This window comes from Helianthus annuus, chromosome 9 (genome assembly GCF_002127325.2).
Source record: "Helianthus annuus cultivar XRQ/B chromosome 9, HanXRQr2.0-SUNRISE, whole genome shotgun sequence".
Taxonomy (NCBI): Eukaryota; Viridiplantae; Streptophyta; class Magnoliopsida; order Asterales; family Asteraceae; genus Helianthus; species Helianthus annuus.
In genome coordinates this window covers 174,108,538-174,132,564 of record NC_035441.2, presented here as the reverse complement: position 1 = coordinate 174,132,564, position 24,027 = coordinate 174,108,538, and the positions used below count along the sequence as shown (strand labels likewise).

The 24,027-nt window shown below is 38.2% G+C and overlaps 1 protein-coding gene, 1 long non-coding RNA gene and 1 pseudogene across 2 annotated transcripts; 1 reads left to right on the top strand and 2 right to left on the bottom strand.

Moving 5' to 3' along the window:
• Positions 1-897: 897 nt before the first annotated feature.
• On the bottom strand, positions 898-7,220 carry LOC110907018 (annotated as a pseudogene).
• A 1,318-nt stretch (positions 7,221-8,538) lies between these two features.
• On the bottom strand, positions 8,539-9,643 carry LOC118479362. The gene is made up of 5 exons (XR_004867863.1): positions 9,433-9,643; positions 9,200-9,277; positions 8,863-9,100; positions 8,738-8,794; positions 8,539-8,655 (listed from the first exon to the last, which is right to left on the bottom strand). It is a non-coding gene; the product is annotated as an uncharacterized LOC118479362 (long non-coding RNA).
• A 2,815-nt stretch (positions 9,644-12,458) lies between these two features.
• LOC110908830 lies at positions 12,459-14,983 on the top strand. The gene is made up of 3 exons (XM_022153817.2): positions 12,459-12,805; positions 13,439-13,849; positions 13,938-14,983. The coding sequence occupies exons 1-3, from the start codon at positions 12,554-12,556 to the stop codon at positions 14,919-14,921; spliced, it is 1,647 nt and encodes a 548-aa protein (XP_022009509.1). The 5' UTR covers positions 12,459-12,553; the 3' UTR covers positions 14,922-14,983.
• Positions 14,984-24,027: the final 9,044 nt, after the last annotated feature.

Here is a 24,027-nt window from a genome sequence, read left to right as displayed (position 1 = left end):
ACAATAACAAAGCAAGCAAGTAAAACAAAGTTACATTATAAAAAGCAATTTCAAACATGTTTACATTCATAATTTCAAGGTATTACAATTTCAATCTTTTCATCTAAAGTTGACTTATAGAAAGTACATATGTATGAAACAGTAATAACTTAAACCTGTTACAATTTCAAGCTATCATCTAAACTTGAGTCCTACTAACTGCTTATGTAGCAAACTTAAGAAAACATTAATATGTTTACTAACTATATTAACTGCAAATCGATACAAAATCGACTATTCAATCAAAAACATACTCACAAAAACCCCTAAATTTTGCTACAGAATAAAGAACAAGTAAACATGTATACATATTCAAGAATCGTACCTTAAAATAAACCTTCACAATTCGATTGACTGCCAACTCGTCGTGAACAAAAATATATTGATTGATAAATCGATTAACGACCGAATCGATGTGAAAAAAGTTGAAGAACAGGTATGGATTTATACATCTAGGGTTTAAACATCTAGGGTTCATATTTTGGGTGATGATTGTAAACAGATATGAAAAATCGGATATATGGTAGACAGATTTGATAACCTTTGAGAGAAAGATGGAAACTTCAAGTTTCCTTATGACAATGAAAAAGAAAACAGGGAAGAAAACAAAGGCCGCCGAATGCATCTCCTTGCCTGTAATTGCCGCTCAAAATATTTTTTAGGGTTTAAATCACATGGGATATTATTTTGGTTTAATCAAATAAAACGAAATATTAAACATTTACACATTGACCCCTTAATAAAATCCAATAGTTAAACATACATTGACCCCTTAATAAAATCCAATAGTTACACATACATAGTAAGTCTAAATAAATTACAAAATTTACAACTTGAAAGTATACTTTCAAAACTCAACTATAACTTTCCAAATATTTCTTTGTAAACAACATTTTTTGTTTTATTCGTTGGACTTCCATCTTTGTCAGATATCAAAAGCTTGACGCCATCTCTTGTCTTTACTCTCGACAACGCAACATAAAGCTGACCATGTGAGAAAACGGGGTCTCTTAGGTACAGGCCAACTCTGGAAAGAGACTGCCCTTGACTTTTGTTAATAGTCATGGCAAAACAGACGGTTATGGGAAACTGCCTTCGTTGAAATTTGAAAGGTATTTTCTTGTCTGAAGGTATCATGCTAATTCTGGGATGTAAGTTCTTGAACCAACATTACCTCCGGATAGTATCTCAGCCTCGATAACACGTTTTCCAAGACGCGTGATCTGAAGACGTGTACCATTGCATAACCCATTCTGCTGATCTATGTTCCTCAAAAGCATGACTGGGACACCCAACTTTAACACCAATCTATGATTGGGTAAGCCAGAAACTATCAAACTATTTAACACATCAGGATTATACAGATCTTGGTGTAATGGATCATTAATTTCCTCAGTTGGGCATAGAGTATCTGAGCTAAGATACTCTACTTCTTCACCGGGAAATAATGCAAGCAAACGATCATTGATACCATGTACAACCTCATTTTTAGGAGCAAGTATGGCTCTTTCAGAAAAGTAGTCACGATCTTTAAAACGGTTAAGAACTGATGGATACACAAAGTCAATCAAGCTTTGAATTGGATCAGTTGAATCGGTGATTAAAAGATCCTTTGGTATTTCTATAGTGGACTCGCCGTCGTTACCATCACCAATATTGCCTTCACCAATTTCAAGAAGCCATTTGGCAAAATCGTTTATCTCATCAATGTTTGAACTACTGCTTCCAACAGATAAACGCATGTTACGGGTCAATTTTAAAACCTTGCAAGTGGACCAAATGTAAGATGAACATAAAGAGGCGTGTACAATGTCCTGCCTTGTGCCGTTTTGTACAACCGGTAAGATTTGCCTAAAGTCACCACCGAAAACAATAGTCTTTCCACCAAAGGGAAGTTCAGAATTACGTGAATCGGAGACACTCAAAACATCTTTCAATGTACGATCAAGAGCTTCAAAAGCATGTTTGTGTACCATCGGTGCTTCGTCCCAAATAATCAACTTCGCTTCGTCTATAAGATTAGCGATTTCAGAATTAGGTTTGATATGACAAACGGAATCTTCAGTAAGATTAATCGGAATATGAAATTTTGAATGGGCGGTACGGCCTCGTGACAACAACAGCGATGCAATCCCGCTTGAAGCAACATTAACAACAATATGCCCATTGCATCTTATGGAAGCAGCTAAAGTTTTCCAAAGAAATGTCTTACCAGTACCACCGTATCCGTACACAAAAAAAACACCACCTTTCCCACGTCCAACAGCACTCATAATCTCGTTATACACTGCTCTTTGGTCATCATTTAAAGAATTATGAAGCTTATTAAATTCAGCGCTAACTTCGTCCTTATCCCAAGAAAGCTCCTCATTTATTAGACGATTACCCTCATATAATGTAGAATCTTCATCTGGAACAGGCATCGGTGAGAATCTATGCAAGCTGGATCCATTACGGATAAGATAGTTTTGAATCTTAGACAACGTAATATTCTTTAAACGCTCGTCAGAGACAGCAAAACCTACAACAAAAACTTAAATTAATATATTTAATAACATACTTTATACAACTATGGAAAAATATTTTTAAAAAAAAAATTTAGGTGTTAAAAAAATTAGTAGAAACTTATAAAAATGTTGTACCACTTAAACCAGAATCCTTCCGCATATTGTGTAAAATGTCCTCCGACAAAAACTCCCACGTCTTTTCCCAAACAATTTCTGGTCTTGATAGAGTATTAGACAAAAGGAGTGTACCGAACAATGAACGAAGATAATGACCATTTCCTGTAAAACTGGCCTCTTTAATACACTCAATGTATTCGTTGTCATCGTCTAATAGTCCACGAGCATAACATGCATCCCTAAAAGTAGGATAAACAACACCATCATAGGTTCTAATTTCTTCAAAAGATCGTGGACCCTTGACTTTGGTTAGAAGAATTCTAAGGTAATAAGCTTCACCAAGGGAAGGAGAAACTGAATAAAGTCTTCCAACAACAACATAATTTTTTCGCGGCTGCCAGCAACGATCCTTTAACTTCCAAACATACTTTGATGGAAACTCAACATACGTAAGTTTCGTTGTTTCAGGTTTTTTGTTCATGTTCATCCACTCCAAAAAAATAGATGAATTTACCTGAGGTTTGTTTAGAACATTTTCAATATCATCTTCACCACTGAAAACTACATTCTGCTGGCCTGGAAGATGAAATGGTAACCTCATAACAGATGGATACCGATAGTGAACTTCACATGCAAATATTCTCCAACTTGCTTCACATGCAGAAACATATCTTGCCTCGTAATATTCTTTTATTTCATCTTTCGGTATCTCCTCATCAATCCCTCTGTCTGAATCTATAACAACAACAGTGGCCCTATCTGGTCCTTTATTAATGTATTTAAATAAATACTTAATTGATCCTGCCTGATTGCACCACTCCACATTGATGTGCGCCTGATATCTTCTAAGAAGCCTTTTGTTGTATGGAACGACGCTCCTGTTGTCCAATGTCACACCCTTCTTAACAGCCGTGTGACCATCGTCCCTTCGCCTATAAAGCGGAAATCCATCTGAATCAACAGATGTAGCCTCCAAAAACTTCTTTGGAAAATTCTTAGAACAACGGTTTCCTACCATGCATGGACATTTCAAGTTAGCATGTCCACATGGACCATGAATCATGAAATCACAGACCAGAGAATATAATTCAGGGTCTTCAGTTTTATCAGGAATCTCAGCTGAGATAAAAGGATCAATATGTTCAACAGTTGGAACCTTATGATCAGCTTTCATAAAAACACATAGATGAGCATGTGGCAGACCACGCTTTTGAAATTCTACGGTGTAAACAACTGTCAAAAATAAATAAAATGTTAACAAATACAAATAACATAGATGAAAAAAAATATTAAATTCCACGTACCAGCATTAATATCGCCAAGAAATTTTTTTTCCTTAAGGTCTTTTATCAATGAATCAAGCTTCATCTTAAACAATCTACAAAGAATGTCGGGTCTGTCTTCAGGCTTAACTGATGTGTCACCAATAAACCTTACCATCTCTGGCCATTTCGGATTACAGGTGATAGTTATGAAAAAATCAGGATACCCATACTTTCTACATAAAGCCATAGCATCAAGGTAATTTTGCATCATATATCGAGCTCCACCAGTAAAGGAAGACGGTAATATCACAGGTTTTCCAGTATGAGACAGATCAGTCTGGCCACCTTGCTGAACAATTCTTAGGCTGTTAAAGGATTCGCATCGTAATTTGGTTTGCTGAAATCTTATGTAGTTTAGCCGCTCGCTTTCAATCATTGTGTATGCATCGACTATAAACTGCTGATACAACCTCCTCGCATTAAGGATTAGAGAGAATTTGTTGTCCCTATCCTGCATCCTATAAGCAAAGAACTCTCTCATTGTGCAATTTGGACGTGTCTTCTTTGTGTTCGGACCAAAATCTCTATGAGGAATGTTAATCCTATATCCATCATCACCATAAGGAAAAAGAATTGGATATTGTAAAGCAAGGTATGAAGGATGTAACTCGCTAATACGTTTAAGAACTCCTGACTGCTCTTCGACAATAATATCACGTTGTTCCACACTTTGATTTTCATCGCCAACAATTAAAGCAGCAATTTCGGATGATGTAGGTAAATTGTAAGTCCTGCCATCTTTATCTCTTTGATAAATCAACCGAAGCCTAAGAGAAACATTGGGTTTCTCATGAAGATGGTTTCTAACCATGCGATATGTTTTTACCAACATATTTTTTGAATCTAACATGTCAGTTAGATACTTTATGAATTTATCGTCAAGCTCTTTTGATCTGGAAGATGTCTGAGTCGTTGAGTCACTGGGATAAAAATCAAAGATAATTAATAATATGTATAAAATACATTGAAAATATTTAAATATAGAAAAAAATGGGATTAAAAAGAAAGATGGTGATCAAAAGTAACATACCCAAATAAGGTCTTCCTATTGGACAGCTCATTTTCGGTATCGTAAATATAAAGTTGAGAAAACTTTGGTTGGTCACCGGGTTTAGGAAGAAGGCTACCCATACTATGCGCATTCTGACCGCTAATTCTATAAACAAAAGGAGCATTACCTTTGTTTATCTTAGTATCCACTTTTCCTCCCATAGAAGTAAAGGAAAACATTGAATTGTAACGTCGAATATTCTTTAAGAAAAACTTGCTATCTGAATCTAAAGATCGAAAAAGCATCTGGTAATATGGGTCAGATTCTTTATAATCAGGTAAGTCAACTTTGCCATAAGCACAACATAAGGAATATGTCCGCTGTTGAAGTGTAATACGACCCTTTCCAGCTTCAGTTTGCCACAACTTTGCATAGCATAACCCACAACAAACAGATTGGTCTCCATGGTCAAGGTAATCTGCACAGTTAAATTCCAAATTTAACGTTTAAGAATGTAAAAATACAATATTAAGATTTAATATTGCTTACCTTTAGAGGTGCCTTTCCGGAGGTCTTTAATATCTTGTTGAACAACATTTTCATCATCAGAATCAAGATCAGCCATTCGTATGGGTTCTATTTCGATTGGTGTATGCGTCAACTTACGCCTTCCAGAAGACATCCTTTTAACAGAAGACAAATCTGCCTTCATAGCTGTAGCAGTTCGTTTACTCACAATCCGCGGAGTAATAGAATAACATTCTGTCAGTGGTAAAGTAGATGACGTTGCAACAGTGTCTGTTGTAACAAATAAAACATTATTAAACAAAAGGTATATTTTATGTAGACAATAAATTGTTTTCTGAAAAATGTATAATTTATAAACATACCGGGAGAAATACGGTTCAAAGAAGACATAGCATTAGTAAACTGTGACGGATTACGATTTTCTGAATGTATATTTGTAATACACGAAGATGGTGTTACGTTTTCTTTGTTTGCGGTGTTCGAACTTCGAACAAACTTAGAAGAATTTTGCAATACTACATTGGTCTTTCCATTCAAAGTTAAATCCGACCCAGATGTAGAATTAACCATTCTTGAACAAATGCTACCGGTTCCTAAAAAAAAATATAACAAATTTCATATTACAAATAAACATAAAAAAATTAATATTATGATATATCATAGTTATAAAGATAATAGAAAAACATATATAATTTAAAGCCATATTTTTTTTTACAAACCTGGTAGTATGTTAGATATATTTGACAACGGTGTACGATTGGGTGTTGTAGAAGGGTGTAACACATCTTTTCCGTTCTTCTTAATAGTATTAGGTGTTAAACTGGAAGTTTGGCCGTTTAGGGAAGTATTTAAACGATTTCCTAAAAAAAAATAAACACATTAGTGTTAGTAAACTAATAATAAAAACAGTTTCGTAAGATGCAAAACAATATTGATGTACTAATAACATGGTATTAACTAAAAGAATAGTAACTTAAAGGAATAACTGGCGAACCATCTGTAGGCAATATTCTGTTTGAAGAATTAGGTGTTATGTTTTCTTTGTTCTTTAAATTAATCCGTGTTCCTGATGAAGATGATGAATCCAATTTCGATGGAATAAAACTTGGATTAAACTTTGATCTCTTACTATCAAGATATTGTTTTCTTAACCTACGCCTTCTTTTTGCCTCGGCAACTGCAGTGAGCATAATGGTTAAAGCAATAAAATATGAAATTACATAATCAGATTAGTAATGCCTATAATAATAGTTAGAAAACCATTAAGAAATTTAGAAAAAATAAAGAGTAATAATAAAAAATAAGTAACCTTTGAGAAAATAAGGATGAACTTGTGTAGTACATCTTGATCTCTTATTATCAAGATATTGTTTTCTTAATTTTCTTCTATGTCTGGCCTCGTGAGCTACAATTAAAACATAATTAAAGAGGAGAAGAAAGAAGTAATAAAAACAAAATAGAGATTAAGTTTAAGAATGTAATAGTAAAGTTCGAATTAAATAAAATACTAAATTACCTTTCATAACGTAAGCTAACCAACGTGTATAATCTGAAAGATATTGGAAACATCATAAATTAATTAATATATTGAATTAATTTTAAATGTACTATGTTTTAGTTAAAAAAAAAACAACAACACTTACAATCGTTCATAACGACATTCATGGAAGGTTCGGAAGAAGATGAATATTGATGTTTAAACCTATTATCCATTTTCTATACAGCAAAATAAATGTAAAATGAAACATTATAACTTACTGCTGGAATTTAACATGTCAAAGTTTTTTATTTAAAAATATTTACTAATAACAAAAATATATAATATGTAGCAAACATCAAAATAGGTGTAAATGATATATCAACAAATTAGGATACATATGCATAATAGTTGAACATTCACAAACTTACTGGATGTATAAAAGTGTGATGAAAAAAGAAATAGATGTTGAGATTAATCTGAATGACTCTTGAAAGAACGTTGAAGATGAAATGAAGAAATGACTATTTTTTTTTTTGGTTTTATAGAGATAATCTATTTTTGGAATTCTATAATAGTAATGAATGTAAATTACATAAAATGGAAATGATTACTTTAAATATAGACATAATCAAAAATATAATAAATTTGTTTAATTTCCTTAAATGAATAACAAATTTCCGAAATATTTGAATAAAACAATCATATAAAGGTATAAATATTACCGGTTAAAGTATACACATATTTGCAATAATTTTTTTAATCTACATCTTATGAGTAGATTACTAAATTAAGTAATGTAGATTACTAAACATTATTTAGAACGAAACTAAAAAACAGTCAAATAAGTATGTCATATTGCTTAAGCAAACCATATAAACTTTATAAACAACAACCATCATAACAATTCAAAACGGGCTGCTAATTTCTTACAATATAGACTTGTTTTATGTACTAACTGTCCAAATTAGAACATATCTAACATCTGAGTTCCACAACATTACAAAGCTACTATTAAGTAATAACCAACATGTTGCCAAAACATCTAAAGTCCAAACTAACGACCACACTTGCAAACAGTCACGCACGGCCTCTTTTCTTTGAAGGTTTGTGAACAACTTTGGTCAACATCAAAAGCTGAGAAGACTTCACATATTTAAAGAAAAGAGTAGCGCCAATGGGTATTTGATTTGATTTCAAGAATCTCGTCCACTTGGATAAACCATACCTGTAAACATCACCATTCCTTTCCGCTAACGTCTTGATGTTTGTTACCTCACATCTAAGGTTTTTTACCGAAACTTCAGGCAGGTTGTCAACAGAAAGACACAAATCATCCGAAACAGGACACGGTAAACGCTGAATACATAATAAAAAAGAAAAATTTCAAATTAATATGTAACATATAATTATTAGCAACATACGAAATAACACAAAATTTAATAACATTCAAGCACATACCAATCGATCTTCTGCTACCTTCGTGAATTCAATGAATGAATCTGTTTTTCTCGTTTTCAAATTAGAACGTTTACGGCAAATAGGTACGGGTTCAACGGCCGTGAGCTTATCAACAACAGCTTCTTTTTTGTTTCCAATCTTTGAACGGGTACGATGAGCAATTACAGACTCATGTGACTGAATGATAACTGAGTTACATTTCTTATGGGCCTAATCAGTCCAAATAAAATAAAATTAGTTTGTATTGTAAGATAACATTTTAAAAGTAAAAAATGCATATATGATACTATACCTTCAACTTTCGCGGCAAAACAGATTGACGAACATCAACTGTATTGTTCATAATGGGCTATAAAGGTAAATAAATACATAAGTTACGAACTATTTGAAATAAATAAGACTTTCAGCAGAACTCACATCAGAAACAACTGTGGAGCACAGAATCGGTTCATTCACCATAACATCTTTTGGTATCAAAAAGCTGTCGAGATCCATGTCACTCATGCTTTTGTCCTGAAAAAAGCAAAACATAAATTTCAAAAGTAATATAAACACATTCAGTAAAATTAAAAAATAATAGTTTAAGTAGGACAAATACAACCTTTAAAGATATGTCTTCATTAACATTAACAACAGTTTTCGCCTTCGGGTCATCCTACAAAAGATACAACATTAACATTCGTAAAACAATAACTAAAGGGAAAATAATTATAAAAATTTTAAAAAATTTTCAATTTGTTAAATTAACACAAACCTTCATAGTTGAATCTACATCACAATCAACACTTGATTTGCCCTTGCCTTCAGTTTTTGAAACCGAATTCTCTTTGAACTACATATCAAAATAGTTTTTTGTTTAACAAAATAGTAACAATTATTATTTAAAAAATAAATGAAAAAATGTAACCAAAAGTACCTTCCTTTAAGGTAAATAAATACATAAGTGACAAACTAATTGAAATAAATAAGACTTTCATAACAACTCACATCAGAAACAACTGTGGAGCACAGAACCGGTTCATTCACCATAACATCTTTCGGTATCAAAAAGCTGTCGAGATCCATGTCACTCATGTTTTTGTCCTGAAAAAAGAAAAACATAAATTTCAAAAGTAATATAAACACATTCAGTCAAATTAACAAACAATAGTTTAAGTAAGACAAATACAACCTTTAAAGATATATCTTCATTAACATTAACAACACTTTTCGCCTTCAGGTCATCCTACAAAAGATACAACATTAACATTCGTAAACGAATAAATAAAGGGAAAATAATTATAAAAATTTAAAAAAAAACAATTTCTTAAATTAACACAAACCTTCATATTTGAATCTACATCACAAACAACACTTGATTTGCCTTTGCCTTCAGTTTTTGAATCCCAATTCTCTTTGAACTACATATCAAAATAATTTTTTGTTTAACAAAATAGTAACATTTATTATTTAAAAAATAAATGAAACATGTAACCAAAAGTACCTTCTTCTTAAGGTCTTCCATTTCAAGTAGAGATGAGAAAAAGGTATCAAACTTGGCATCGTCCTCATCCTATATAATTAAGAATGAATAAAATATGTGTCAAAATACAACATAAAAATATTTATAAAATCTGTTAATTAATTTCCTTATAATATACAGAATTACATTGAACATATCTTCAAAACTTGCCAAATGAGTTTTTACTTGTTCACTTTCCACAACAACATCTTCTTCAATGACAGTTCCAGCATCAATACACTCCTCTTTTTGTGCAGTCTAAATATAAAATTAACAAATAACAATGTGTTAAATGATTTATGTAATTCTAAGATATACTGGATAAGTAAAGAATACTGTACTTTTATAATTCTAACCTCGAAAGCAAATTCATCACAATCGTCAACATAGATTGGGTCGTCCAAAACTACTAACTCAACCCTGTTGTTCTGAATTTGAGTACTGGTTTGATGATTAAATACTGAAAGCTCGAAGACTTTATTTCCATGCAGTGAGAAAACAAAGGTACATCTCCTGTCTAAGGCAAGTTCGTTTATCATCTCCGAACATCCATGACTAAAAACACATCTGTCACTTAAGCCGTCCATGTTAACGTTCCAAAACCTATCTCCTAAATACAGAGTTGATTGACCACCTTTGAACGTCTTTCCATAAAATTGCTTCCAATACTCATCTGCCATTACCTGCATATGATGTGATAATTAGTATTAAAAATTACATTAAATACCAGTATACAGACATAACAAATTATTCAACATACAAATATTATAAGATACTACTTACAATAACATCTTCGTGAGGGTTGATATTGGATATGAACATGTTTTTATGAACACATGATTTAAAGACCATTAAAAAAAATGAGGTTGGTCCATAAGTCTGAAACATAAGATAGTCATCTTTTCTAACAGAAGTATCCCTAACCAATTTGGTGAATCCATCAGCAAGAACAGGGCCAACATCAGTTTTTTTTACTCTTACAAACCATATATTGTCACCATCAACAATCTTAACTGAATCTTTGTAAGGTGGGTGGTCTCCCCAAACCATTGATGCAAAGTCATTAGGTATTTCCTATGAGTTAAAAAAATCGAATAAATTATCAGTTTACATAATATATATATAATTATAAAACAGTAGAATAACAATAAACGTACCCAAAAAATCGGGAAATCTTCATCTATTAACTTTAGAAATGAAGGAGTGTTATGCAATGGGTCGATACCTGAAATTAATATATTAAAGTTTATCAAAAACATTGGATTACTATTAACGCAAAAAAATATAAAACAGCAAAAAATTCCAAAAAATAAAGAAAAATTATCAACAAAATCTGTATTTTTTAAAAAAATTATCATCAACATTAAAAAGTAAGATCTGCAGAAAGGGTTATGACCAAAAACAAACATAAGATCTAACAGACAATAAGCAGTAAATTTACCTACTATTGTTGAAAGATTCATCATCTAAAAGGATCACCAGCTATAGAATTATCTGCAATTATGTATAAAAAAGTAACAACAATAAACATTATTGTCTGGCAAATGGGTTTTGCAAAATACAAAATTGATATAACCAATAAACATATAAAGAATACATTTAACTTCGATTGTTCAAATATTGCTCATTTTTAACTATTATCGTCTTCAGTATTTTGATAATCCGATTTAGGGTTTCTAAGCATCAAGAAGGAACATAAAAATAACAAAAAAAATAAAATAAATCAAATAAATCCGAATACACATAAAACAATAAGCAAGTATCAAATTTCATTACATACCTGATGATTGTGTAGAACAATCTACAAAAAAAAATACAAAAAATAAATCATTAACATCTGCCGGTTTAGATTTAAAGATAAAAAAACTGGATATGTGATGTTATAACATAAATAAAGAGTATTAACATTAATCAAGTAGATTTACCGATGAAGTTTTAACAGATTCGACACCAAAGATGTAAAGCGGATTTGGATTTAGAACACAGAACCAGCGGTCGCACACAAAGAGAAGAAAGAAAAATTAGGGTTCAATGATTGAGAAGAAGTTTATATAGGATCCATATTGTAAGTCGGTTTGTTTGGTAAAGAATGAATCCGACCCAAAGATCATCGGATCCCGCGTGTAATGGTTGGTGTTTGATGAAGTAGATATTTTCCCACTCAAAATAAAGGTTCACTAAACAAATGGTTGCCACGTCATCAAAATGGCTTCACCATTCAAGGACAAATAGCCCAAATCATCTGCTTTATTAATATATATAGATTGATAAATTTTAAATAGGTAAATTCAAAACAATGTGAAGTGCCATAAGGAATTTACTAAATTACCCTCTTGGTGAGTAAATTTCGCTCGCTTTATGAAATACTGAAAAATCGAAAATAATGCCATTAATTAATTCCTTTTCTACAAATATATACTACTTTAATAATGCCATAAATTGGTGTCCAAGTTACCCATGCGTATAAACTCATGTCTCTAACCAAAGCACTTCAGAGTCTTTAAATCAAACTTTCAAAACCTTCTCTTCTATCTTCTGTTCGAAAGCAAAAGCAAAAGCAAAAAAAAAAACCCCTCAAACTCAAAACTATTGCAGATCAAAATCCAAATGTCCAAAAAAAACCAATCGTCTTCTTCATTCAGACCCAAGTTCTCGCTTCCAATCTTTCCTACTCTACAACTAAATTTTGATGCACCCGTACCCGTAATTATTCCTCCTCGATCCGACCCGTGTTTGTTAAACCCTAATCCGTACAATGATCAAGTGTTGGAGACGACATCTTTAACAGATATCGACCCTTGTGTGGTAGCTTGGAGAGGAAGCGTCGCAAATAAAGTTGATTTGACTGCAGATGAACATGTAAGATTCAGTCAGGTTTGATTTATAGGTTGCGACTTTGGTCGGGTCAAAGTCTTTGTTAGGGCGGGACCAGATGATTTTGTGGACCCTTGAATATATTATTCTTTTATATGATTTTTAAAATTTCAATAAATTATTATTAGTAATTTGTCTTGTTCATCTAATTGTGAAACCTTTTACCACGACAATGATTCTAAGATTTTTTTAGGGCTCGACTTTGCCCACACCCCTAATTTCTAATCCTACATTGTCGCGTTTGAGCTTGAATCAAACGCCGTGTAGGGTACTTCATGTCAAATCATGGGCCCCGATTTCAAACAGCCGTTTTGTTGGTTTGTATGTCAAATTATGGACCCCTAAATTTCAAACCCTTGTTTCCTCGTAATCGAAGGGCCATTTGATGGCGTGGAACAGTGTAAGATTAGAAAGCGATGGGTAATATTGCCATCGCCGTTGGATTTTGACTTGACCCCATGTGACTATTGGAATAAAAAAAGGTTGTATTTTATTTTACTCTAACTTATTGTTCATTCCCATTGTTGTATTTTACTATTTTAGATTGTATATATGCATATATGTTGCATTGCATATTGACAATTGATGAGTGTTCCATTGATTTTCTGACATATTCAGGCAGGTGTAAGTTTAAGTGAACCTGCAACAATGGGGTCCACAGCTCTAGAGACGATGGATGATGTAACTTGGAACAGTGACAAGGTATTAAATAAACATATGGAAGAAAATATACTTTTAAAGAATACACAAAATGTCATCATTAATCAAGAACCCGAGACGACGAAGAAGAAGAAGAACCCGGATTTAGAGAATGTTACCCAAATAGTTTCAATGGTCATCGAGCAAGAAACACCATCATCATCCGTTGCAACCGACATGTTGGACCAAGTATCAGAGAAAAAGAAACAAGATTTATCGCAAAAAGAAGTCGCGACTAAGTCACTGTTCGCCTGCGACTATCCTAAGTCATTGTTTGTTTGCGACATTCCTGAACCGGGACGCGAGTATCAGAAAATAGCTACAGTTGAGGTAAATTAATTAAATTTATGATCATTAACATTAAAATTTAAAACTACTTTCAAACTTTTTTTGAGTGGTAATTCTTATATGTTGTCAGGTGGACCAATCTTTGTTTAAGAAGCCCACATCAGTAAAAATGACCCCTGTTCAGCCTTCTAACTGTGGTACACAAAACAGGCCCACTAAACTTAGTGTCCACCAACCCAACTGGTGTGATATTTGTAAAGTCAGTTGTAGTGGTGACAACACTTTTGACAAACACATTGTGGGTATACAACACCAAAAAAACCTTAAAATTTCAGAAAAAACACCAACCCCACCACTGACCACCTTTGTCACTCCAATGGACACAACACCAATAACAAAAATCATGGAAGAATCGAAGAAGTCGGTGATTGTTAACGGTAAGAATACATGGTGTGAAATTTGTAAGGTAAGTTGTCCCACCAATGAGTATAACAGACATGCATCAGGAAAGAAGCATGTAAAGAACCTTCAAAAGTTAGAGAAGATACAGACTTTACCCTCAACGGTTATCCAGTCGGTGACCACACCCCTTGCAATACCGAATTTACCCTCAGCGGTTATCCAGTCGGTGACCACACCCGTTGGAGAAACACTGAAGTTGACCAGGGGCGAAGTTGTCAATCCAAATGACGGTAACTCTATAAGCTGTCAACTTTGTGGAGTTTATGGCATCACCCGTGATGTGCTTAGCAGACACATTTCAGGAAAGAGACATCAAAAGAAGTTAAAGAAAACTGAACAACAATCTGTTTCTAGTCCTCCCCCTGTGCCCAAAACACCGTTGCTGGAGCCGATGATTGAAGAGGGCGAAATAGTCTTTTTCGAGGGGAGTAAAAGGAAGACTAATGACTCATTGTCAAGTGAGGAGGATGCTGATACAAAGAGGCTGAAGATGAATGAAGAGGAAGTTGCATGTGGTGTTGTGGTTACTTGTAAAGTGTGCAATGTGGGCTGTAATGGCTTGATGGCATTCAAAACTCATACTGCAAGCATTGAGCATTCAGCAATGCTACTGAAACTGGCCAAAGGTGGATCAAATGTGTTACAAATATGAAACCTTATTCTCTGTTAACAGTTTCAGTTAGATTTCAAATTTTAAACATATTTTATTAGCTATTATACTTGCAAGTTGCAAACAAGAATATGCGTTGACTTATTCATGATGCATATTAATATCATTTTTTTGATGTTACATTAAAAGTGTTTGGACTTTGTTGAAAATTGGTCTTATGGTACGGTCCAAAACCAGTATATGTTGTGTACACCATGTCTAATAATGTGTAAAGGTATGTGGTTTTTTGTATATGAACAATGGCATTGATCCAAAATATCATAGATTTTAGAATCATAAGATCAATCGTTATTTGTAATTGATTCATAGTACATGAAACAACTACTCGTCCAAGTTGTGTTGTGTAACGTTCTCATTTTAGTGCTTGTTTAGGTGGTCACCTGTTTTTCTCGAAATGTACTCTGGTGTCGTCGAGACAACATTCCAATCTGGCCAACTTTTGTACTTTTTAAAAGTACTTTAAACATGTAGTGTGTGCTTACACCTTCTCCCCGTTTGGTAAGTTGAGAATATCTAAATCTTGCTCTTAACTTGATAGTTTAGAGGTCAATGTTAATAAAATAATGCAATATTAGTAACCTTTATTTTTTTATTATTATTATTTATTATTTTTTTTTTGCAATAGATGTTTACTCCAAAGAGAGAGGCGTTAGTGAAGAAAACTAGAAAAGTTTACTTTAGTATGCGTTTATATCATAACAAATTATGTTGGTTCAAACACTCCCCTAAGCGGATCTTCTTGGTGGCCCATGGGTGCCCCGACCCCCATAATTTTTCGCTTGTGGTGTTGATTTTTTTAATTTCCCAAGTTTTTTTTGTAGTATAAAATATTGGATTTTTATGAGTCTGATCCCACTGTTTTTTCGTTCAAGCTCCACCACTCAATACTTCTTAAAGTGTTTATTTCAGGTCTTATCCCCAACGCTTTTTTCCTATCAATAAACGTGCAATAAACACAACTCATCTATCATACGACTTGACGACGGGCCAGTGGGAAAGCCCACTTTACCCGCTTTGGACTATCTTTACAAAGGCCCAATTATACGAAAGCCCACAAAATGGAGTTACCTTGTCCATTAAGACTCCTCTCCTTTTGTAATGGGCGGGAAAACAGCTAGCAAAGATAACAGGCTTCATTTAATACTCGATAAGAATGGGATCTCATCTGAGGAAACCTTCCGGTGACTATATTCATCGGGAATAAACACACACGTATTAATTAGATTCACACCAAAGAGGAAACCTTCCGGTGACTATACTCATCGGGAGAAGCTCCTCTCATTTTCCGGCAAGTTTACTTATTCTCACGCCGGAGCTTGGTCACGGATCCCCCTCCCGGGGTCCCCCGTGACGAGGCTAACGGTTTGTTCTTTTGTAGCAACGAAGATAAAGGCTCTTGACGTCAACGAAGATCCATCTAACGTCATCCGGGAGTTGGGTATTCGACATTGGCGCCATCCGTGGGACATCAGCCTGCCCGGTGTTCCCACATCAAAATCCGACGTTTAAAGAGCAGCTTATCTCACCAACGACGACATGGCAACCCCACCCAACTCACGTGTCACCCAAACGGCACAAAATGATCTGGATAGGGTTACTGTAGAGGACATTACCCATGAGGAAGGTAACGAGAACCAGGTGGAAAATCCAGAAAGAACAGAGCATATCACTCCAGATTTTGTGGCCATGCATAGGGAGAAGTTAACAAAGTGCCTTGAAGATTTAAAGAGACAGGAAAAACTCGACAGCCTCAGGGCTAGACTTTCTTTTGACACACCTTCCAGCCAAGAAGGAACAGACCTTCAAAACAAGAACAACAACGGTGACCCGCTGGAAACATTTATGACTGCCCTCAGGCAAATGTCCTCGGAAGAAAGGGAGGACCTTATCACAGGACAGAAGCCGAAGGAGAAAGGGAAGGAAAAGGACAACCTTGGTGATAATGGCCTAGATCAGCCCTATCTACCACGAGACTTAGCCGAGGTCTCAAAGTTCACACGAAGAATTGCAGAAGCACCCATGCCCCCCAAGACAAAGTTACCCCCAGGCTTTGACCGTTATGACGGAACAAGAGACCCCGAGGATCATCTGCATGCCTTCCGGGGAACGGGACAGCTAGGGCGACGGCCCATGCCTGTATGGTGTCACATGTTTGTACAAACTCTGACGGAGGGAGCCCGGCTTTGGTTTGACAGCCTCCCTCCAGGGGGAATAGATAGCTACGAAGAGTTAAGCGAGAAGTTCCTAAGGAACTTTGGTCAACAGAGGAAAGTGGTCAAAAATCCAAACTAGATCCTCCATATAAGGCAGAGGGACAATGAGCGAATAGACCAGTATATGGAGAGGTTCGTCAAGGAAAGCATGAACATCAAAGACGTCCCGGAGGTCATGAAGATCAGTAGCTTCATAAACGGGCTGAAGCATGCACAGCTGTGTGAAAAACTGGGAGAGGAGTTTCCCCACTCATTTGACAACCTCATGGACAGGGTCAGGGCCTTTGTCAGAGGGAAAGACACGGTCAGTAAAGCTAAGGAGACGGATGTCACACCTCGGAGGGTCACCCCAACCACAAAGCCCCCTGACAAAGGTACACCTTACTCCCGCAAACCTGCTTTTGATAGAATGATGCATGACAGAGTGAGACCCTCATACTCCCCGTACAGACCCCGAGGGAGGGGTCCCTCTCTGTATTCCGATAATTTCACCCCCCTCACCAAGACACCGAGTGAGATACTGGCCACGGAAAGGGTAAAGAACTCCTTCCCAAGGCCACCACCCATAAAACCCGGGCTGAAGGCACAACCAAATGAGTACTGTGATTTTCACAAAGGCATTGGCCATAAAACCGATGACTGCATGTACCTGAAAAGGGAAATAGAGACCGCGGTGAAAACGGGAAGGCTAGCCCATCTGGTTAAAGAAATCAAAGAAGGAGGGGGGGCGCAAGGGAAGAGATGTAAGGGAGCCTGGGAGGGCATATGTTGATATGACTAGAAGGAGGAATTAATTCGATACCACCCGGAGTGTAAAAGCCAGGATCCTGGGCTCCCCGAACTGCATGAAAGCTCCCATCCTTATGCCATACCTGGAAGAAAGTGAAGTGTAATGACTTCCCCTAAACATTTCGGCCATAATAGCTGGCCATAAGGTGTCCCGAATACATGTGGACGGAGGGTCCGGTGTCGAGGTACTATACGAGCATTGTTTCCTTAGATTCGACAGAGATGTAAGAGACCGGTTGGAAGAAAATTCCATCCCCTTAGTGGGATTCAACAACAGTATATCACACCCCTTGGGGAAGATCAGGCTCCCATTCACAGTCGGGGTAGGGGATCAGGTCCGAACGATAAATCTGACCTTCACAGTGGTCCGGGCACCCTCAAAGTACAACGCGATTTTAGGAAGACCTGGAATTGGAGACTTACATGCACATGCATCCACCCCCCACGGAGCTTTAGTATTTCAGACACCGAAGGGTCTAGCCTGGGTTAAATCTGCTTATGAGGTAATCTCTTCCGTATCCAAAGAGGAAGCACCTGAGAAACCCCAGAAAAAGGGAGTATAAGAGTGGGTCCTTAGCGACAGGTTCCCAGAACAAACGGTTAAAGTGGGAAGCCACTTAAGTGACAAATGCAAGAGTGCCCTGAAGGAGTTGCTTCTCCACAACATAGATGTGTTTGCATTTCAACATGGGGACATGACAGGAGTCCCCAGAAGCTTAACCGAGCACCGGCTAAACACTTACACATGGGCAAAACCGGTGGAACAGAAGAAGCGAAGCATGGGACCCAACAAGAGAGAGGCTGCTTATGAAGAAACCAGAAAACTGCTCAGGGCAGGGATAGTCAGAGAAGTGAAGTATCCATCCTGGATCGCCAATCCGGTTATGGTTCAAAAGAAAGACGGGGGGTGGAGGATGTGCATCGATTTTCAAGATCTGAACAAAGCATGTCCTAAGGACTGTTATCCCCTCCCGGAGATAGACGTTCAGGTAGACTCTTTGTCTCAGTACCCCCTGAAGTGCTTCCTGGATGCCTACAAGGGGTACCACCAAATCCAGCTGTCAATAGAAGACGAAGAAAAAACCGCCTTCATCACAGACGAAGGGACATTCTACTATACCAAGATGCCATTCGGTCTTAAAAATGCTGGGGCCACATATCAGAGGTTCATGAACGCTTTGTTCAGGGAACAACGGGGAAGGAACCTAGAAGTGTACGTCGACGACATTGTCATCAAAAGCTTGACGGAGATGGCCATGATAGATGATATAGCCGAGACTCTCAACACTATGCAAGATGTGAACATGAAGCTAAACCCTGGGAAGTGCTGTTTTGGAGTAAAGGAGGGGAGTTTCCTGGGAGTAGTGGTCACCAAAGGAGGAATCAAAGCAAACCCGGAAAAAACCCAGGCTGTGGCCGAAATGCGATCTCCCAGGTCCCTGAAGGACATTCAGCAGCTAAATGGGAGTCTAATAGCGTTAAACCGTTTCTTGTCAAAGGTAGCCGACAAGACCCTTCCCTTCATGAAAGTGTTGAAAGACTGCCTCCAGACAAACAAGTTTAAATGGACCATAGAAGCTGAGGCTGCCTTCCAAGAAATGAAAGCTTACATCTGCAAGCTCCCAACGTTGGCCACCCCAGTACCCGGGGAGCCGTTGCTCCTATATCTGTCCGCCTCGAAAACGACCATAAGTGCGGTCATGATGGTAGAACGGGAAGGGAAACAGATCCCCATATATTTCATCAGCAGAACACTTAAAGGTCCTGAAAAACGCTACATGCCTCTGGAGAAGCTAGCATTAGCTCTTATCTTCGCATCCCGAAGACTCAGGAGGTACTTCCAAGGGCACAAGATTACCCTGATGACCGATCAACCCCTTCAAAAGGTACTCAGGAGGCCAGAGCTGTCGGGACGGTTGGCTAAGTGGGCTGTGGAGCTGGGGGAACACTCTCTGGAGTTTAAGCCCAGGACGGCCATGAAGGGGCAGATACTGGCCGATTTCTTAGCGGAGGTCCCTGAGGACGAAGAGAAGGAACTTTTAAAGTGGGAAGCCTTAGAAAAAGAAGAAATAGAGAAGGAGGACGAGGCGGTGTGGAAGTTACTCACCGACGGGGCATCTGGTGAAGAAGGGAGTGGAGCAGGAATCACACTGATGAGCCCCGAGGGGATTGAGCTGACATACGCCATAAGGTTGGACTTCGAGAACACCAACAATACTGCAGAGTATGAGGCCCTCTTAGCAGGGATGAGGCTGGCACAAAAAATGAAAGCAACGCACGTGAAGGCTAGCACTGATTCACAACTGGTAGTAAAGCAGTACCAAAGAGAGTATGAAGCCAAAGACAGCACCATGGCTCAGTACGTGGCAAAAGTGAAAAAAATGGCCAAGGCATTTAAAACTTTCAAACTGGAATACATCCCCCGAGTAAGAAACAGAAAATCTGATGCCCTTAGTAAGCTGGCCTCGGTGGCATTTGACCACCTCGCGAAAGAAATTAAGGTGGAGGTCCTGACATCTCCTTCCCTTAACACGAAGGAGGTAGCTACAGTTGAGGGTACTCAGGAAACGTGGATGACACCGATTATCAAGTTCCTCAGGGAAGGAATTTTACCCGAGGGGGAATGGGCAGCCAGAAAGATAAGGGTCAAAGCCCTGCAATACGAACTGATCGATGGGGAGTTATACCGAAGGTCATATCTGGGTCCATCCCTGAAGTGTGTCGATATGGAAGAAGCTGAATATGTGGTTAGGGAAATGCACGAGGGGATTTGCGGAATGCATTCGGGACCAAGGACGATAGTGACGAAAGCAATGAATGCAGGGTTTTACTGGCCACGAATGTACGAAACAGCATGTGAGGAAATCAAGAAATGTGATAACTGCCAGGTGCATGCACCAATGACCCACCGACACAAGCACCCCATGATACCGGTATCAACATCCTGGCCATTCCAAAAATGGGCTATCGACATAATTGGGCCTTTCCTGGAGGGCTCGGGAGGGATCAAATATGTGGTGGTGGCTATTGATTATTTCACCAAATGGATCGAAGCGAAGCCCCTGGAAAAAAATTACTGGGGGACAGATGAGGAGGTTCGTGCTAGATAACATCATCTGCAGGTATGGGGTCCCAAAGGAGCTGGTGAGTGATAACGGGGTCCAGTTTGTCGGAAGTCCTTTCAAACCATGGTGCGAGCAGATGCAGATTCAACATGTGTTTACATCTGTTACCCATGCCCAGAGCAACGGATTGGTAGAAAGCGCTAATCAAAGTGTCATCAAGTGAATAAAGGGAAGACTCGGGAGAAAACAGAAGGGCTGGCTGGAAGAACTCCCATTCGTGTTATGGGCGTACAGGACCACTCCTAAAGGTTGCAATGGAGAGACTCCTTTCAGCCTAACCTATGGGACAGAGGCCGTCATCCCCGCTGAAATAGGATCCCCGACTGCCCGAATGAAGCTCCGGGAGGAGGAAAACGAACAAGACCTCATGATGAACTTGAATTTGTTGGAAGAAAGAAGGGAGATAGCAGCAGTCAGGGAGGCCAAATACAAAAGGCTACTGGAGAGTTACTACAACACCAGGATGAAGAGGCTCAACCTCGTCCCAGGGGATCTAGTCCTTAGAGCAAATGAAGCCAGCCTGCAAGAAAGCACTGGGAAGCTAGGCCCCAACTGGGAGGGACCCTACCGAGTCATATGGGCAAACGGCAAAGGAACTTGCAAGTTGGAAACACTTGAAGGCAAGGAGGTCCCCAGGACCTGGAATCTCATGCAGCTTAGGAAATATTATGTGTAAGGGGTCCACCCCCAAGGAAAACGGCCAAGAGCCACTTTTGTAACAATTAACTATTAGTCTGGGACCCCCCCCCCCGAAGACAGACCTTTTGTAACAATCTATGTCCTCTTTTGAAAAAACAATGGACATTACACCTAGGCAGACGTGCCCAGGAACACCATTAAACCTAATTAACAGGCAAACACACGTGTACAAGTTATCCCAAACATGCCAAAAGCCCGACCGTGGGGCTAATAAGGGTCTAGCTAACCCAAAGAAAACGGACAGAACAAGTCAAAAACATAATACCACATTATAAACTTGTCCATCGATTGGCCTCGAACAGACAATCGTAGTTTAACAAACAAACAAAAAGTACAACATACTCTTATAAACAAAACCACGAAAGGAAGTCTGCTTTATTCATATAAAGTACATACACAAAGAAAGGCCTCAGTAGCCTTGGCAAGAGTAAATAACATACGAAATTACAAATACAATGAAACGAAGCAAAGATACGACTCCCCGCCAAACAGTCTAAAAGTCTCCAGAGAAGCACCAAACTGACCCTCGGTAAAAACCCCTGCAAAACAAACAACCATAACAAGAAACAGGCAAAAAACAAAGAAGCAATACACAGTCATAAGCCATACTATTAGAAGTTAAGGAGGTCCCCGACACGAAGGACCCCCTCCCAAGCAGTCAAACAAAGTTCAAAAGTATCCTAGGGCAGGTAAAAGTTATCCATATTACAACCATATCGAAACGTGTTAAATGTTTGAAATTCACTGGGGATCACCCCAGGATAGAGATGGTGGAGATGAAGGGTCGGCAGAGGAGAACAGGGCTTTTAATTCATCGATGGATATCAGGGGATGCTCCAGGATTTTCCCAAGGATGGCCGAGGTTTTACGCCCAAACTCCTCATTCAGCTTGGACAACCTTTTCTTTGCCTTGGAATTGTAAAGAGAAGTCTCCTTTCTGCCCAAACCCTGAGCGGAATAGGCATAGCCATCCTTCAACTCTGACTGATACCCAACATCCCTATATGCCCTGTACACCTCTTCCAGGCCACTCTTGAAATCCTCCGACTGAGCAACAGCAGCAAGGAAGGCCCCAAAGCCTTCAGTAATTAGCCAATGCTTCTCCTTTGCCAAACGCTGGTTGTCGTCAGAGGTTATCCCATACTCTGCATACATGCTGTTGAGCTGCTCCTGGGAAACGGAGCTAACTTCCTTTAAATTCTTCAGCTCAGCAGCCAACTCTTCTTTCTCTTCAACCAGCGCCGCCATCTCCTGCTCCCAAGCCCGCTCCTTTCTCTCCAGCATAGCTCCAGCCCCCTGGACGAAAGATCAACATATAAAAAAAGGGGGGAAGGACTGTGTACCTTCTCCTCCTGCAACTTCCTCTCGGCATCAACCACTTGGCACCTAAGCCCAGCAGCAACTGACTGGGAAGCCTTAAGCTCAGCCTTAAGCCCTTCATTTGCCCTCCTCAAATCATCAATCCTCTGCAACATACCAGGCCCTCTAAATAATCTCTCGCACTGGGACATGCTATACTGATCCTCGAAAAGATCATCCCTCAAAGCAGAATTCACAAATTTGTGAGAAGGAGGGACAACATGGCTCAAGAAGTCTCTAGCAGACTCAGGAGTCCCTATCACCGAGGAACTAGTCACCTTCCACTTGGGGCCATAAGTAAGAGGGATGGCATCGGCAAACAGGGGGGCAAGAGGGGATCGATGAACAGGACCTTCAAGGAGAGTGGGTCTACCACACCAGCATAAAGGTTGCGCCTTTCGAGGCATTATACGGTAGGAAATGTAGATCGCCTGTTTGTTGGGCGGAAGTAGGAGAGGTCCAATTATCGGGACCAGAGATAGTTTTCCAGACAACGGACAAGATTGTCCAGATACGGGAACGTCTCAAGGCTGCCCGTGATAGGCAGAAAAGCTACGCTGATCCGAAGTGTAAGGACCTTCACTTTGATGTAGATGAAAAGGTGTTGCTTAAAGTGTCGCCCTGGAAAGGGGTGATGCGTTTCGGCAAGAAAGGCAAGCTGAGTCCGAGGTACATAGGACCTTTTGAGGTCATTGAACGTGTCGGGTCAGTTGCCTATAAGTTGAACTTGCCTGAAGAGCTCAATGGAATTCACAATGTGTTCCATATCTGCAATCTCAAAAAGTGCTTCGCCGATGAGTCATTGGTGATTCCACACACAGATGTGCATATAGATGAGAGCTTAAAGTTTGTAGAAAAACCCCTGTCGATTGAAGATCGACAAGTGAAAAAGCTTCGCAGAAA

Coding starts and splice junctions, on each gene's coding strand:
- LOC110908830 (XM_022153817.2), top strand. CDS start 12,554: ATGTCCAAAAAAAACCAATCGTCTTCTTCATTCAGACCCAAGTTCTCG. Junction 12,806..13,438: donor ATTTGACTGCAGATGAACAT/GTAAGATTCAGT, acceptor TGACATATTCAG/GCAGGTGTAAGTTTAAGTGA. Junction 13,850..13,937: donor AGAAAATAGCTACAGTTGAG/GTAAATTAATTA, acceptor ATATGTTGTCAG/GTGGACCAATCTTTGTTTAA.